The sequence below is a fragment of the Schistocerca americana genome, chromosome 1 (genome assembly GCF_021461395.2).
Source record: "Schistocerca americana isolate TAMUIC-IGC-003095 chromosome 1, iqSchAmer2.1, whole genome shotgun sequence".
NCBI classification, from domain to species: domain Eukaryota; kingdom Metazoa; phylum Arthropoda; class Insecta; order Orthoptera; family Acrididae; genus Schistocerca; species Schistocerca americana.
Genome location: NC_060119.1, coordinates 355,820,154 through 355,837,102, shown reverse-complemented (window position 1 = coordinate 355,837,102; position 16,949 = coordinate 355,820,154). Strand labels below are relative to the sequence as shown.

Genomic DNA, 16,949 nt, shown 5'->3' with positions numbered 1-16,949 from the left:
AAGATGGCGCTATAGGTCTACGGTGTAAGTTTTGAAGGCATAGTGGGTGGGCCTGCTGCAGTTTTAAACAGGCCCAAACATTAGCAGACTGTTTACGATTGCGTCTTGTTCATTGCTTGTCATAAACACGCAACAGGTGTTAAATACTAAAAATTATAATGCCTACGTGAATAACATTGTCAGGAAGGTGATTTAGAACTTTCTTCTTTTCTTATATGCGTATTTGCTGTAAGACACATTTGACATTGTTAATGTCACTTGTTTCTTGTTGATAAATTTCAAATAATCAAGAGAAGGAAATAATCTGAAAAGTATCATTTCATAATCCATTTAGTTATACATTTACTGTATTTGTATCGATAACAAACGAAGCAGGAACTCTGAAACCAATGCTTGTTTGCCGCAAGGCAGGCTATCGTACCTTGTGCGTGCCAACAAAGTGAACGATCACTGAAATGTCACAAACAGAACAGCATAGAGGTGTACCTACATGCAGAATAGAAATCTTGCTTTATTAGTTTCAGTGCATTCGTTCCACTGTAGTTTGTCTTCTCACTTCGAAACCTTAACTTTGTGTGACCAGTAATAAGTTTACAGGGTCAAAAGATAAAATTATTTAAAGATGTTCTAGCACTATGCAATACTATAAATGTGATACAGGGAGTGGTCTCAAACGCTTAGATCTTGTAAAATGGAAATTTTGCTTTAAATTATCGGTCATTTATTTAGTACTGATAGCTTAACCTGGATAACATATAGGCCTATCTCTCACAGTATCCCGTTTGCTTCTTTCCCCGGAATATTTCTCGCCAATAACTTCGTTTTCAGGACTAACCAAACATACCGCAATCGGAATGTACGTCTATTTCGATCATCTGCTTCATTAGACTTTTGAATCTCTTTGATTTCAAAGTATGGAAGTCCATATCACTTAAATATTCTCGTTGAAGTGCAGTAGATTATTTACAACAAACTTTAATAGAATAAGTATACCGTGAAGCGTTTAGACTGCTGCCCTCACGCAGAGGCAACAAAACACGACAAAATGAGTGTTCACATAAGCTTTCGGCCAGTCTTACTCAGATACGAAGCAAAGGACACACATTCTTACACCCAACTCGTACACACGTGATCACTGTATGCGGCTAGTCTAGCTAGGAACTTTTTTAGAAAGGGGGCGAGGAGGAGGAATGTGTACAACAAATAGTGGCGGGAGGAATTTAGGGAATGAGATTCTGCGTGGTCATGTATTGTACGCGCAAACAAAGTTGACACTCGACGCGGTGGTTGATGGGAGCGACTGCAAAGGCATTTTCCTTCTACAGCCGCTCCCGTCAGCCAACGCTCAGTGTCAACTTCGTTTGCGCGTTTATACGTTCGTTGTGTGGGGACGAGACAGTCGATGCACTTGGCTCGGATGTTGGAGCATTTGCGGTTTGGAAGCCGATGAAAGATGGTATAGAATAAAAGTAACCAGCCCAGCCATAATTCATGTATACAAAAGAAAATATTCCTTGAATGGCTTCGCTTATGAATGAACGTGATTCCTTTAACGTTAATTACAATCGGATCGATTACTGCACTTGAAGAGACGCAAGTTGGCATTTTTAATGAAACAATTAAGACTCCACACGATAAAAGTTTGTATCTGGGATACGATCACATAACTCGATACATATCCCCAACGGGCGAAACAGGGCATGGGCACGTCAGTGTGATATCCCAGAGATGTATCTGTGGTGAACTAGGGATGTATGAGGTGAACCTAATACTTTCGGCTACATAAGACGACAGACGGTTTAAAGTTCGTGACGTAATAATTCCCTTTTCCGACGTCCATGGTTTCAACGCATTTATACCGCCATGGTCTATAGTGGTGACGCTGTACTGTGACGTCACTGGCGTTCTCATGCCAAGTTGCGAACTTTGGAAATAGCTATCGACTTTCGCCTCCATGGGAGAGATGGTGCAATCTCTGCTTTCATTGATTTTGCTAAGATAGTGTGGCGCCTCACTTGATTTTATACGGATGTATACTAAAATGATTCACTTGTGCGAGAAACTGGTTTGAATTACGCATCTTACCTGAAAAAGTACACATTCAGAACAGTAGCTGAAGTAACTTGGAAATCGTACTAAAATTTTCAATTTGCAGTCTCTGATCTTGCATATTCGATATAAACGCACGGTATATAATTGTAGGAGCATGATCCTTTATTGGGCAGAAGACACATAAATGAGAAGTGATATGCTTTCACAAAAATCACTTCAGTAATCATTCGTTCCTCAGTGATTTAGCGAAAAAGTCAATTCTTACGTCATTAATAGTTTACAAATCACCTCATCTATGCTCAAGAACTGCTTTCGACATCTCACTTTAACCACTTTGACTCACATTCTTTGTTCCACTTCTACACCTTTTTGTCATCCCTCGAGTCATTATAATTAACATTTTCGTAAGTTGAATGCCCATAAAAGCTAATGCCACTACTCTAGACTGCCTTCTGTCCACCTTGGTAGGTCTGATGCCTCAAACTGGGGGGGGCTATCAAGTACGGGGTCCCACAGGGTTGGGTCTTAGGTCCTTTACTGTTCTTGATATACATTGACTTACCATTCCACATTGATGAAGATGCAAAGTTAGTTCTTTTTGCTGATACAAGTATAGTAATAACATCCAAAAACCAAGGACTAAGTGGTGTAATTGTAAATGGTTTTTCACAAAATGAAGTGGTTCTCAGCAGATGGACTCATTAAATTCTGATAAAACACAGTATACACAGTTCTGTACAGTAAATGGCACAACTCCAGTAATATATATAGACTTTGGACAGAAGTCTGTAGCTAAGGTAGAATTTTCAAAATTTTTAGGTGTCCATTGATGAGAAGTTAAACTGGAAGCAACATATTGGTCTGCTGAAACGTCAGAGTTCAGCTACGTATGCTATTGGGGTTATTGCAAATTTTGATGATAATCTCAGAAAATTAGCTTACTATGCCTACTTTCATTCACTGCTTTCGTATGGCATGATATTCTGGGGTAATTCATCGTTGAGTAGAAAAGTAGTCATTGCTCAAAAAGTGTAATCACAATAATTGCTGGAGCCCACCCACAGTCATCTGCAGACATCTATTTAAGGATCTAGGGATCCTCACAGTATATATATTCTTATGAAATTCGTTGTAAATAATCCAACCCAGTTCAAAAGTAATAGCAGTGTGTATAGCTATAACACCAGGAGAATGGACGATCTTCACTACGCAGGGTTAAATCTGACTTTGGCACAAAAAGGGGTAAATTATGCTGCCACAAGTCTTTGGTCATCTACCAAACAGCATCAAAAGTCTGACAGATAGCCAAGTAACATTTAAAAATAAATTAAAAGAATTTCTAGATGACAACTCCTACTCATTGGCTGAATTTTTAGATATAAACTAAGGGGGAAAAAAACTTAAACATTAGTGTTGTGCAATATTTTGTGTAATGTAATATCTTGTACAGACATCTTTTATTAACCAGACATGTTCCACATCATTACGAAGTGTCATACTCATGATCTATGGAACAAGTACGAGGGCCGTTCAGAAAGTAACCTCCGGTTGATTTAAAAAAATACACCAAGTTAAATAAAAATATTTTAATATATACATCTTACAACTACATCTTTGTACTATTTTTCTACATAGTCTCCATAGCGATTGAGGCACTTATCGTATCTCTTCACAAGCTTTGAAATTCCTTCTGGATAAAAATCACCCGCTTGTGCCTGGAGCCAGCCTGTGACCGCATCTTTGAGCTCTTCGTCGTCTTCAAACTGCTGTGACCCGAGCCATTTCTTCAAATGCATGAAGAGGTGATAATCACTTGGCGCCAGGTCTGGGCTGTAAGGTGGATGGTTGATAACGTCCCACTTGAAGGACTCAAGAAGGGCCGTTGTTCTGCGAGCAGAGTGAGGACGGGCGTTATCGTGCAAAAAAACGATACCGGAAGTCAGCATACCACGGCGTTTGTTCTGTATGGCCCGTCGTAACTTTTTATTGTTTCACAGTACATGTCTTGATTAATGGTCGTACCACGTTCCATGAATTCAACCAACAACACCCCTTTGGCATCCCAAAACACCGTTGACATCAGTTTTCTGGCAGAAAAATCTTGCGAGGCTTTTCTTGGTTTGGTAGGCGAATTTGAATGTGCCCACATCTTTGATTGTTCTTTTGTCTCAGGGTTCACGTACTTAATCCAGGTTTCGTCACCGGTCACGATTCTGTTTAACAATGGTTCTCCTTCGTCCTCATAACGTGACAGAAAGTCTAATGCAGAGGCCATTCTTTGAGTTTTGTGGTGGTCGGTAAGAATTTTGGGCACCCACCGTGCACAGAACTTACGGTAACCCAATCTTGCTGTCACTATCTCGTACAAGAGAGTCTTAGAAATCTGTGGAAAACCAGTAGACAACTCCGACATTGAGAAACGTCGATTTTCACGAACTTTTGCATCAACTGTCTGAACGAGTTCGTCAGTCACCAATGATGGTCTACCACTCCTCTCTTCATCATGAACGTTTTCTCGTCCACTTTTAAATAAACGCACCCATTCACGGACAACTCCTTCACTCATAACTCTTGGTCCATACACGGCACAAAGCTCACAATGAATAGCTGCTGCAGAATATCCTTTGGCTGTAAAAAACCTTATGACAGCACGCACTTCACATTTGGCGGGGTTTTCTATTGCAGCACACATTTCAAACTGCCACAAAAACTATACTAGCGCAGGTACGACGTTCACTCGACCACGGCTTGATGCCGACTGACCTGTTGAGTGCGTGAACGCACAGATGGCGTCGCTACTCCCCCCACAGCCCGCACTGTGATCAATCGGAGGTTACTTTCTGAACCGCCCTCGTATTAATCTAATCTACTTGCCTGAGAAAGGCGAAGGTCCCGAGTTAGTCTCGGTGTGGCACACAGTTTTAATCTGCCAGGAAGTTTCACACTACACTGCAGAGTGAAAATCTCATTCTGGTTCTTTCCACCTTCCGTTAATTTGATTTAAAACGCATTCCTTTCTGAGAATAGCACTGATACGAAACACAATATACACGTTAAACATTTAAATACATAGAAGTCCATGTATTTCAGGTACAGTAACAGCAGTAATAATAAACTAAAAGGAAAACTATAAATTACGCCAGGAGACCTGTCAAACTTATTTGTTCGATGAACCCAATTATTACTGAAAATAGAAGTTTCTCAAATGGCTGCTAAGCTGGTAGTCTAAATGTGTCTTTGTTATAAGGATTTGAGCTGACGGTCGACCCATTTCGTGTTGCAGGTGCAGCAGCTGCCTGAGAAACGCGAGCATTTGTACAAGATCCTGGTGATCGGTGAGCTGGGCACGGGCAAGACGTCCATCATCAAGCGTTATGTGCACCAGTTCTTCTCGCAGCACTACCGCGCCACCATCGGCGTAGACTTCGCGCTCAAAGTCCTCAACTGGGACTCAAACACCATAATCCGCCTGCAGATGTGGGACATTGCCGGTGAGTCATGTCTATTCAGCACAGTGTGTTCTGTAAACTGGGGTGTAGGGCAAAATATGCTTCCCTAGTGGTTCATTGCATCGCCCAGTAATATCTTTGTATAGAAAATTGGGGATTTCCTCTTTTCTAACAAAGTCAAAAAGGAGAATGATCTGACCACTGGGCTCACATGGTGCAAAGTAATTCTACATTCTATGATTAGATCTCACTTGCAAACTGTCAATTTTGATATGTGACCGGACTGAACAATGGTTAGGGAAGTAAATGTTGCAATCGCAGCTGACTCAACCCGATACATGTAAGACATTACACTGAAAGGAACAGCAGCGGGTGTCATTTCATCACTGTGGATGAAATGTGGATGCATCACTACACTTCTGAGACCAAACAACAATCTTAACAATGGGTTACCAAGGGAGAATCTGCACCAAAAAAGGAAGACCATTCCTTCGGCCAGAAAGGTTATGGCAACTGTCGTTTGGTATTCGCAAGGGATAATCCTCATACACTATCTGGAAAAGGGTAAAACTATTACAGGTGCATATTATTCATCGTTACTGGACTGTTTCAAGACAAAGCTGCAAGGATGAGCCCTCTTCCATCACAACAATGCACCAGCACACACCTCAGCAGTTGTGGTTGCAAAATTAATGGAAATGAGATTCAAAATCATTTCACATACTCCCTAGTCTTCTGACTTGGCTCCCTCGGACTACTATTTGTTCCCCAATTTGAAGAAATGGCTGGTGGAACAAAGATATTATTCAAATGAATAGGTGATTGCAGCAACTAATAGCTGTTTTGCAGACTTGGAGAATTTCTATTATTCGGGAGGGATCAACAAATTAGAAGAGTGTTGGATGAAGTGTAAAAGTCTAAAAGGACTGTTCAAAAATAAAGGTTTACCCCAAACACCTAAGTAGTTTCTTTTCACAAAGACTTTTCAAATGCCCTCGTAAGTGAAACTGCATGACCCATGAAGGTACTTACACTACTAAGAAAAACAATGAATAACTTGTAATGTAAAGCTGTCCTTAAACTGAATGTTCAAACACATTGGCTTTAAAAGTATGGTGCTATTAAAAATGGTATGCCCTTGCTATCCTTCAGTCTTAAAACTGATGTACCTAATTAGGACACCAAAACATCACACAACATTTTCCACATAAAGATATTGGTGGAGTCGGAGGAATAAGTGACAGAAAAATATCCCAGGACCTACTGAAGTCTGAGTCAGACCTTAAGTCACTGAACCACAATAGGTACGATTATTTTAATTCTGGTTGTGGTACTGCCATACACCTATGCCCATTGCTTTCCTTATTTAGAAAAGTTTATCTTGGCATTCTTATTTGTACAATCATGTAGATGTCCTAAAATTTATCATTCTGTCTCCTGTGTACATGAGAGCTCTGTCTAAAATGCACAATGCTGTCTGCAGCATCAGAAATGGTTGGTTTGATATAATTAGCTTCACGTGGTTATTTTCATTGGATCTGATGGTTTTTTTTGCAGGCCAGGAGAGGTTTGGCAACATGACAAGGGTTTACTACAAAGAGGCAGTGGGTGCTTTCATTGTGTTCGATGTTACCCGTGTTGCGACATTTGATGCTGTCATGAAATGGAAGCAGGACCTAGACAGCAAAGTGACATTACAAGATGGCTCACCCATTCCTTGTGTTCTTCTTGCAAATAAGGTAAGATGCTATTCATACCAAATGATGGTAAAAAAACATGAAATATGGCTATTATTTGTATTATCTGTGTGTTGTCTTCTATTTCTCAATACATAACACTCTCTGCATTCTCCAGTTTATATTCGTCATGTACTCTATGAATATTAAAAACCTATGTATTTATTTTTAAACTGCATAGCAGTCAATGTAAGACAGATTGTAGGGCATGTGTATGTGTGAAAACACAGTATACTTTCTAGGTGTTTGGAGGAGGAATTCCAGTAGTCATGTGCCACCATAAGCTCTTGTGAAGGAATGTAGGCTAAAATACTGTTGATCTCCTCCACACTAATTCTGAAGAGATTTAACACCCATTTTTGAAACAGTTGTCTTAGAATTCAATAGTCTATTGATGGATTAGAATTCAATAGTCTATTGATGGATTAGAATTCAATAGTCTATTGATGGATTAGAATTCAATAGTCTATTGATGGATTAGAATTCAATAGTCTATTGATGGATTAGAATTCAATAGTCTATTGATGGATTAGAATTCAATAGTCTATTGATGGATTAGAATTCAATAGTCTATTGATGGATTAGAATTCAATAGTCTATTGATGGATTAGAATTCAATAGTCTATTGATGGATTAGAATTCAATAGTCTATTGATGGATTAGAATTCAATAGTCTATTGATGGATTAGAATTCAATAGTCTATTGATGGATTAGAATTCAATAGTCTATTGATGGATTAGAATTCAATAGTCTATTGATGGATTAGAATTCAATAGTCTATTGATGGATTAGAATTCAATAGTCTATTGATGGATTAGAATTCAATAGTCTATTGATGGATTAGAATTCAATAGTCTATTGATGGATTAGAATTCAATAGTCTATTGATGGATTAGAATTCAATAGTCTATTGATGGATTAGAATTCAATAGTCTATTGATGGATTAGAATTCAATAGTCTATTGATGGATTAGAATAAATCTGTACAATGTAGGCAGACTTGGATCACATGACAAGTGGAAAAATGTGCTTTGGAGTGTGATCCGATCACATCAATTTTGTAGCTTAAGTGAGGAAATGCTACAGCAGCAAACATACAAACTGGAGGAGGTTGGAATACCCTACACTGCACGCACTTGTAGGTGAACAGGAAGACCTTGGAAAAATAAAAGAAGTGGCTCAAAAAAGTTTGGTGCCACCACAAACATAAACTGAACAAAGAATTAAGCTTTTAAATTCGAAGAGCAGGAAATGTTCTGAAAAAAAATCTCCTGTTAGTGTTAACATGACAATTCACAAAATAAACAGATGGTTTTCTTTCACTGATTACTCCGAACATGTTGAACTTGAGTCACAAATTATCCCAAAGTTAATCTGCATGGGACTACATGAAAAGTGCAAACATACACAATTCCTCTCTTTGATAATATAAATGCTTCAGATTCTGGTATTGCAGAATGCAGCACTGCAGTCATGAGCTGTGTTAAATGCGGCTGTACTCATCCATAAATTAGCATCTAGTGCTTGTTTGTGTTAGCCTTGCTTAGAAAGCTATATCTATGGAAAAGACTTATCTAATTCTTATAAGTGTAAAGTTTGCCATACAGTCAGAAGGTTAAAGATGCCTCAAACTGAGTGAAAATAATTCAGCAAGGATGGCAGCAGATGCTCATTTTAGTAACTGAATCATGTATACTGTTATCAAACTCAAATTAATGTTTTCTATGTACTGACTTACAAACCATTCCCTTCTTATCAATTTCTACTTAACACTTACCCCACAGAAAAAAATACAAAGGACTTCCCAGTTAACTCCTGAAAGTATCAAATGCAGATAACAAGTGAGTCTGACCTCACAGGTAAGAATCTTACTTGGAGAATGTTTAGTAGACAGTTCAGTAGACCTAATTTCCACTCTGATGTTTCAGTACTGTCCTTCAACCAGAGCAATGCACTGGAAATTCTATACCATCTAAAAATTTCCTGTGATGTGAAATATATTACTAAGTTTACAGCTATCTGTAGCCTGATATTAACAGTGGAACAGTTCTGCACAAGAAAATAATCAGACATCAGACACAAAGAACAGAATTATAAGCATTATTTTGAATAAAAATCTTGAAAATGTCACTAGAATGTTCATTCACCCATTACCAGTAGAGCCTGCTAAGAGAACTCAAAATGGAGAATATATCTGCAGCTTGCATTTCTGAAACCTGCTTCAAACTGGGCAAAAATTGCTTAGAAGAGCCTCTCATAAAGTTTTATATTCCAGACTGAAAGGATGTCAACTTCTTACTCTGGATCTAAGTGTGGATTAAGCCCTCATGACGATCTTCGAATTGGCAGTAGTGCATGATGGCTGCATGAAATCACTCACCTGTGACTTGGATATTGCTCATTGGAAAGCATAAAAAACTGTTCTAAGGTCCAGCTTTTAGCATCTCGTCAGATTTATGCATCAGTAAGGCCTCTGTACTTCAAATTACTGGATGCAATACACCAGTGGAGTATAGATATCAACAGGGAATTATTGCACAACCCTATATCTGCAGCCAGTGTGCAGAGGCTTTCAGCAATGGTCAATTTGTTGTTGTATATAGTGTGCAGGGCTATATCTGTTTCAAACTCTAACTGGCTACCTGAGGAACAAGCATTCAGTATCTGAAAGTGAGAAATGATGTGATTCGGTATATGTGCAAGGGAGAGCCCTGAGATATTATAGTTGGATGGTATAAAGATCCAAAGCCAAAAGTGAAGCAGGGAATACCCCTGTCTACTATAGGCCTTTGTTGATTCCAAAATTTGAGGAATGCATGAAGAACTGCATCCCAATTACATTTTAAACTACATTTTGACATATTAAACCTCCATCCAGGCTTAATCTTAAGTGTTCCCAGATTGTCCTCAGTGTAGGTATCACATGACAGTTTACCATTTGCTAAGCAGAGCTACTTGCTATACTAAGTACACAAGTGTGAAAGATGACATGTGCACTGATTCCCAAAGTGCTAATCTTGCTGTTGTACAGAAATGTCTAGTGGATAGCTGAGCCATGATGCTGGAAGTGCTCTTTCCCTTGCAAAGGCAGGAGGAAGAAAAATTTTTCTGGTGTTCTGGAGTGCACAGGATCTGGGAAAGTAATGTATTAATGCAACTGCCAAGGAGGGTTGCTCCCTCCAATCTTGTGCTTGCTGTTCAGGCAGTCACCTTGTACATAACCCTGTCAGTCTTTTTTGTGGGAGGCTCAGCGGCTGAGTATGATACAGTAACCTCAGGTCAATGAAACCTATGGTGCAACCACTGCTTCCTTCAGGCCACAGAGTTGAAGTATATTTTACAAAACTAAAAGTGGGACATCACACTTTTATATATGCTCTTCTCTTATGGTGAGAGGATTTGCAAGTGTAATATGTGAATGCGGGTAGTGATAGAGCATATTTTATAATTTTAATGCTATGAGGCAGCTCTCGCCCCCACAAAACTTTCCCTATATTTCTAATGATAAGTGTGTGGTGTGTGCTTAAGGGTTGTGTGTGTCCACATTCCTTTCCAAAAAAAATATTAAGATTGTGCTGCATAGTGGCTCACTCATTTTTAAGTAACCATTCAGCCATAGTAACTGATTTTCTCTAGTTACTCTGCTGTGTCGCATATAATTCAGGGATTCTTCTATGACCCTTCATCTCTCAATATTTTGTTATAGATTCTTGTTTGCATGAGTTGTCAATACAGCTTGGTTTTGAAATTATTCAACCTTGTTTACATTTTTTCATGTAGGGTCACTGATGACATTGCAGATTACACTAAACACAAACATTCTTAATAAACATTCAAATATGGTTATTTTTCCTCAAGTGTTAAAATACACCAGTGTGCAGATTTATGCTTATTCTTGACACACCAGGCTCCCTGTCTGGTTTGATACAGGATCATTTGCACACTTGTTCCTATTTATCATTTAAAAATTTTAAGCTGCAAAATCTTCTGCATTCACTTCAGTCACTTAATGATTGATTGACTCAAAACATTCCCTTAGGATTAGGTGGGTTTTCCCTCCCTCAAGTAACCAAAGCACAGTTAGAGGAATATTAAATATAGTAGTCTCTGACCTTTATAAAGATAACTGAAAATAATGTTAATACAAAGAATATTGCTGGAACCTGCCTTTACTGCAGAGTCAAAAGTTGTGGATGATTCATACAGCACAATGCTGCCAAATGCACACTTTAGGAACTTAGCTCTACAAAACCAACACCTGCAGTTACAACCTGATGTGCAAACCTGGACACCTTACTAGTAGCAACTACTGAACCTTCACTATTGGGTAAGAGTACTAGGTGAGAGAACATCAAATTTAGCAGACTAGTATAATTCTATAAATAAAACTGTCTACATAGGAAGTGAATAATCTTAGCCCTCTATGGGTGAGTGCACAGACCTCAGTGAATATCTTTGACCCTTAAACACAACTGTATGGTCACACATTACTTTTGGGATTAAATTCAGATATCAGCTGGCAAACCAATATTTATGAACGTTTTAACAAGAATAATTTCAGCACAATTAATGGCATCAATCTTTGTTTACAGTCTGAACGAGTATTTACTATGCACTCGAAGTAATTAGGCTGTTTGGTAGCGCTTTCTTCGCCTCAAAACAATAGTACTGCAAGCAGTCTTCACCATTCCCACACTGATCATTGTAGAAGTAGTAATAAGAGACAGTCACACTTGGTTAGCATTCTATGCTCCAGAACCTAATAATACTACTAGATTTGATGTCATGAAAACTACAAACAGCCTGAAGTGGGACAGTATGATACAATTCGGAATTCTGTAAATATTAAGAGAAGCTACAGAACAAAAGTGGTATATCAGTCTCAGTTCTATGAACTCAAAGTTCGTAGTTGTGCTCTGCAATGACAAGGTGGACCAGTTAGAGGTGGCCAGTGTTTCCGTCTGCAACAGACATATTTACCATCTTAGTTCAAAGTTTTGGTTATTGGAATTAATCAGTGAGGAATTAGAGTATTGATGCCTATTGATTTGCTTTAAAGTTCTTTAGTAGGCTACAGTTTAAACTAAAATTACAAACCTTCCCTGGCTTTGAAAATTCTGGATGAGCAGGTAACTGCTAAATTTACAATAACCACTGTTAAACTCCTTCCCACTTACACTAGAACTGAGGCTTATCTCTGAATGTTTCAAGGAGGGTGGAATATAGACCCTTACTGTTTTTCAAAGTGCAGTAAAACTGTTGATTCTTAAAGCTTGTTTAGATTATTTTACAGAAATCCCTTGTAAGTTACTGCACATATTCTTTCTATTGTGATATTCCTTTATATTGTTTCTCGATGTCCACAAAGATAATGTTGGTATGTTTCAACACACAAATTAAACCAAAAAAGATTTGTATAGAAACAGAAAATCAAACAGATTAAGCTAAAAGCTAAACTTCAAATGCCATACACAAACGTGTCTTAAACACCACAAACTGGCTGGAAGAGGCAAAATGAGTCCAGAAAATATTGAAAGCTTCCAGTGCTGGAAACTGGGGAAAATTTCATCTTAAAATTAAATACTTCATACTCAGTAATCTCAAATAAGCACACAGCTTGGAATCGATCAAAGGAAGAAAGATGGTACTGTGGCTCTATTTGTAAATTAAAGAAGTAGGTTGGTCCACAACATATGAAGTAGCAATATCATAAATCTAAACTGGTCTCTCAGCTAAGACTTACAGGGACCAACTGCTGCCACCCTAAGAGTGTTTTAGGAATACTGTGTGCCTGCTACTGTCTAGAAACATGCAGACCCTAGTTGAGCATGACAGGATGTAGATGAAAAGTTACCCATAAACTGCTGCAGTCCATAAAGTTTGTCTGAACCTAAGGGATGCTTTCTACAGTAACACTAAGAGAGCAGTTCTGATGAGCAGTGTCTCCATAAAAGTGGCAAACTTCTGCTTCAACATTGCTGGTATGAGGCAATACAGTGTTGTGAGAAATTTTGAACTAATAAAGCACTTCAATGATAAATTACTCAGTATGCAATTAGTTACTTCCAAAAGATCTTAAGTCCCAATAGCAAAAGGATCTTAAATTCTTTGAACTTTGCAATACATACTTACTGTAAAAGGTGGGAATACCTTGGAAAAGTTACCCATTATGGATTAAAGCTCACAAAGTGATAAACAATCAGCTGAGTTACAGTAATTACTTCAATAAAACAAGCCTCAAAAACACGTGAAATAGAAGTTAAGTCAATTGCTTCATAGTGTGAACTCAGTGGTCAGTGACGCAGAAACTTTCTATCAAATAATACAAACTGAGAGCAATTTATGAATGGCAAGTATGTCATCTGCTAGGTCCAATGTGGATGCTATGGATGATTGTCATATTTCCAATAATTTTGTTTAACTGTTGAAGTGAAAGATTCATAATACTGGTTAATATTTTAATTATGATAAGCTTAGTTTTCTCACTTGAAAATTTGCAGTGACTTCTTGTAATCCCTAACAGCTTGGACACCTTGAGTTAAAAAATGTTAAAAACGTTCAGGTGCAAAGACTTGTTTCCTGCTCACTACTATAGTGAAAGAGAAATGTCCCTCCTTTTCTGTGTAATCACTTAAATTGAGATTAAACTTTACACACACATGATGTTGAAATTTGAAGAGTGTTCCCACACATTTCCCAGAAAATGTCAGTTCTAACACACCAAACTTGAAGTCAGTTTCTTTACTGGAATGTCATGGGAGTTAAGTGAAAAGCTTTTAAGAGGGCAATGTTAATGGTTCAATTTCTAGGATGCTGTCTCTACCTTTTGAATTAAACTGAAACCTGATCAAACAAGTGTAGTGTACTACTGGCCCTTACCAGGGCTAGTTAGGGCATATTACCTATTAACAAACCTTAAAAGCAGCACTTAATATATTCACTTTAAAATTCTTTACAATGGATTTAATTTCTTACACTAACAGTAACTGGTTGAAAGTGTTAAGCATTATTAACAACTGCTTTAAGGTTGAACCTTAAAACAATTAAGTTGGTCTTACACAGAACACTTGTAGAACAAAATGTGAAAATACTTTCTGCTTAAAAGGAGGAATCTGCTTCAAATTTTCTTTCTTTAAGAAAATAACCTCTTTCTTGAAAAATGTTACAATGTTTCCATTGTTTTGTAGTGTGATCAACCAAAAGAAGGCCTTGTCAATAATCCTGCTAAAATGGAAGAATATTGCAAAGAAAAAGGTTTCACAGCCTGGTATGAAACTTCTGCCAAGGAGAATATTAACATCGATGAGGCAGCAAGGACTCTTGTCAAGAAAGTAAGCTTCAAAACTTAATTTTACTGGTTTTAGCCATCCATTTATCATTACTAAATGGGATTTAAAAAGTTAATTTGATATTGAGAATCATAATTTTGTACATTTTTCTAATTACAGATTCTGCAAAATGATCAATTAATACACCAGAATGACACAGCAAAAGACACAGAAAAAATTGCTCTCGATGGTAAAGCAAGTGAAGCAAAGAGTGGTCGGTGTTCATGCTGACAAAGTTGATAGAAGCTTTTGAAGTATTTTATCAACCACAAAGATAAACAACAGAATAAATGTCTTGCCTCACTTTGGATACTTAACAGCTAAGAGTGCAAAGCATCTGACAGCTTAAAGTACCTGTGAGAGCCAAGATACTTGTTTTATATGCTGCATCCTTTTATCATGCATCTTTTTTTGCATTTCATGAGGAATATTAGTGTGAGTGGTTCATATGTGTATGTGTGTAGTATGTTCGAATTTTATGTAATATCATATATTGTTTAAAGTGTTGTGCATGTCACTCACTCACTCATTCAGCCAGACTTTTGTAAAAATCCAAACTATACAAAAAATACAATGAACATATCAAGACTGGTCTTGTCAAACAAGCAAAAAATTGCAATTACCAATTGTTACTGAAATGACTTGCCTGTTGCAAACAGATTACAAAAACAATGCATAATGAAACTTACATAAAAATTTTGTAAGTGTGCCATATTTATTAGACACTATAAATTTTCTGCATTTGTTTAGAACAGCTGCATGCTTTGCATGTACTTCCGTTCTGGGTTATGGATGCAATTTTGAAACTTCTAATTTATTGTAAAAAATTTCAGACTGTAAATACACAATAGTTATTCAAATGCCAGAATTTTGGCACAGTTATTTTAATTACTGGATTTTTAGAATATGTAGCAGATTGTAAACTTAAACACAGAATCAGATTTCTATTACCTCAGTGTTGTTCTACACACAACTTCTGTACAGTATATTCATGTTATAGTATTAAATTTGTACAATATACTCTTTGAGTATAAATATTTTGCATTATTTTGAAATAAAACTTTGGTAAACTGCAAACTGTGTTCTTTTAAATACTTATTGCAGTTAGTTTCAATACTCCTCACTGGAGTTTTAAATACAGCCTTCTCTATTGAGAGATACTTAGTTACCACTTGTGGATATGTTAAGTAAATAGATATGATTACCAATAAACCAGAAATGTTGCACATTGATCTAAAAGAGCAGTTAATGAATAAAAATGGATGGGGAAATGGGGTGTTACAAAGCAACAAAAACAGGCCTCTTCTGTGTATGATCAGAATACATTCATGTGTCTGACTAGTAAACTATTACAGAAAGAAGGGAGAGAACCACAGAATTAAATGAAACAAGGGACTTCCATACCACATACAGGAATAGCAGGGTAAGAAACAATCTCGAGTAAGCAAATTCGGAGTGCTATCCAAATATTGAGACATCTGTATCCTGAGTGTGTCACTCTTCATAGTCACAGTGGAATTTCTCTAAATTGCTCCACTGTTCAATGTAACCCACACTTTGATTGCAATGAAAAGATGGTATGCTGTGTAAAACATGTGAAAGGTGGAAAACGTGCAGTTACAGCATAATGTAAATGGAAGTTTCAGAAATACACACAATAGATTGTGGGTGGTGTAGTATCACGTTGGGCCAATATTATCTAATACTTAGCTACTTTCCCAAAAGGTGTATGACAAAACTTCATTTGTACCTGTACATGTGCTGCTATCTTATGCCTTTATAATACGTATAAGAAATACAGCTGTTGCACAGTTCACAGGGAAATGAAACGATCATAATTTTGACTGAGATACCTTGTGTGGGGTATTGAGTGACTTTCACATCTTTGTGATGAAATGATTGTTTCTCTAAACACCTAGTCTGTGAGTGAAAAAAAATCTCCAACCAGGCTGGGAATTGAACCTGAGCCACAGTGGTCTAGAGGTGGTAACAGTGACAAAGCAGTGAATTGTGAACAGTTTACCATGAATGTACTTGACAGGTTTATTTTAGTCACATTTACTCCCAGTAAAATACCCTCACAAACTGTTCAGTAGGGGCTGTACCTAATTATGTGAAAAACACTACAGACTGCAACCACTCGTCAATCCAATACAAAAATGGATAACAAATTCTATCAAGTAGATGTCTTGGAGTAGAATCCAGATGGGGGAGTGTGATGAAATGGGCACTAAGGTCATGACAATGTTGTACAGCATGCTTTGCAACAGGATACTGTGTATTGCCTGTATACACCCTCTGCCTATGCCCATTCATCCTGACTGATAACTGGGTGATAGTCATGCCAATGTAAAATGCTGAACAGTGTTTAGACAATAGCTGG

The 16,949-nt window shown here is 37.6% G+C and overlaps 1 protein-coding gene across 1 annotated transcript in view; it reads left to right on the top strand.

Annotated features, from left to right (window-relative positions):
• The window catches only part of LOC124599832 (fibrous sheath CABYR-binding protein-like), a 75,188-nt gene extending 59,545 nt beyond the window's left edge, over nucleotides 1-15,643 (top strand). Inside the window, exons 2-5 of the mRNA XM_047136110.1 lie at nucleotides 5,336-5,543; nucleotides 7,059-7,240; nucleotides 14,426-14,569; nucleotides 14,687-15,643. Of these exons, the coding sequence (XP_046992066.1) occupies nucleotides 5,336-5,543; nucleotides 7,059-7,240; nucleotides 14,426-14,569; nucleotides 14,687-14,797 (645 nt within the window). The 3' untranslated portion in view covers nucleotides 14,798-15,643. The remainder of the gene's footprint in view (nucleotides 1-5,335; nucleotides 5,544-7,058; nucleotides 7,241-14,425; nucleotides 14,570-14,686) is intronic.
• Nucleotides 15,644-16,949: the final 1,306 nt, after the last annotated feature.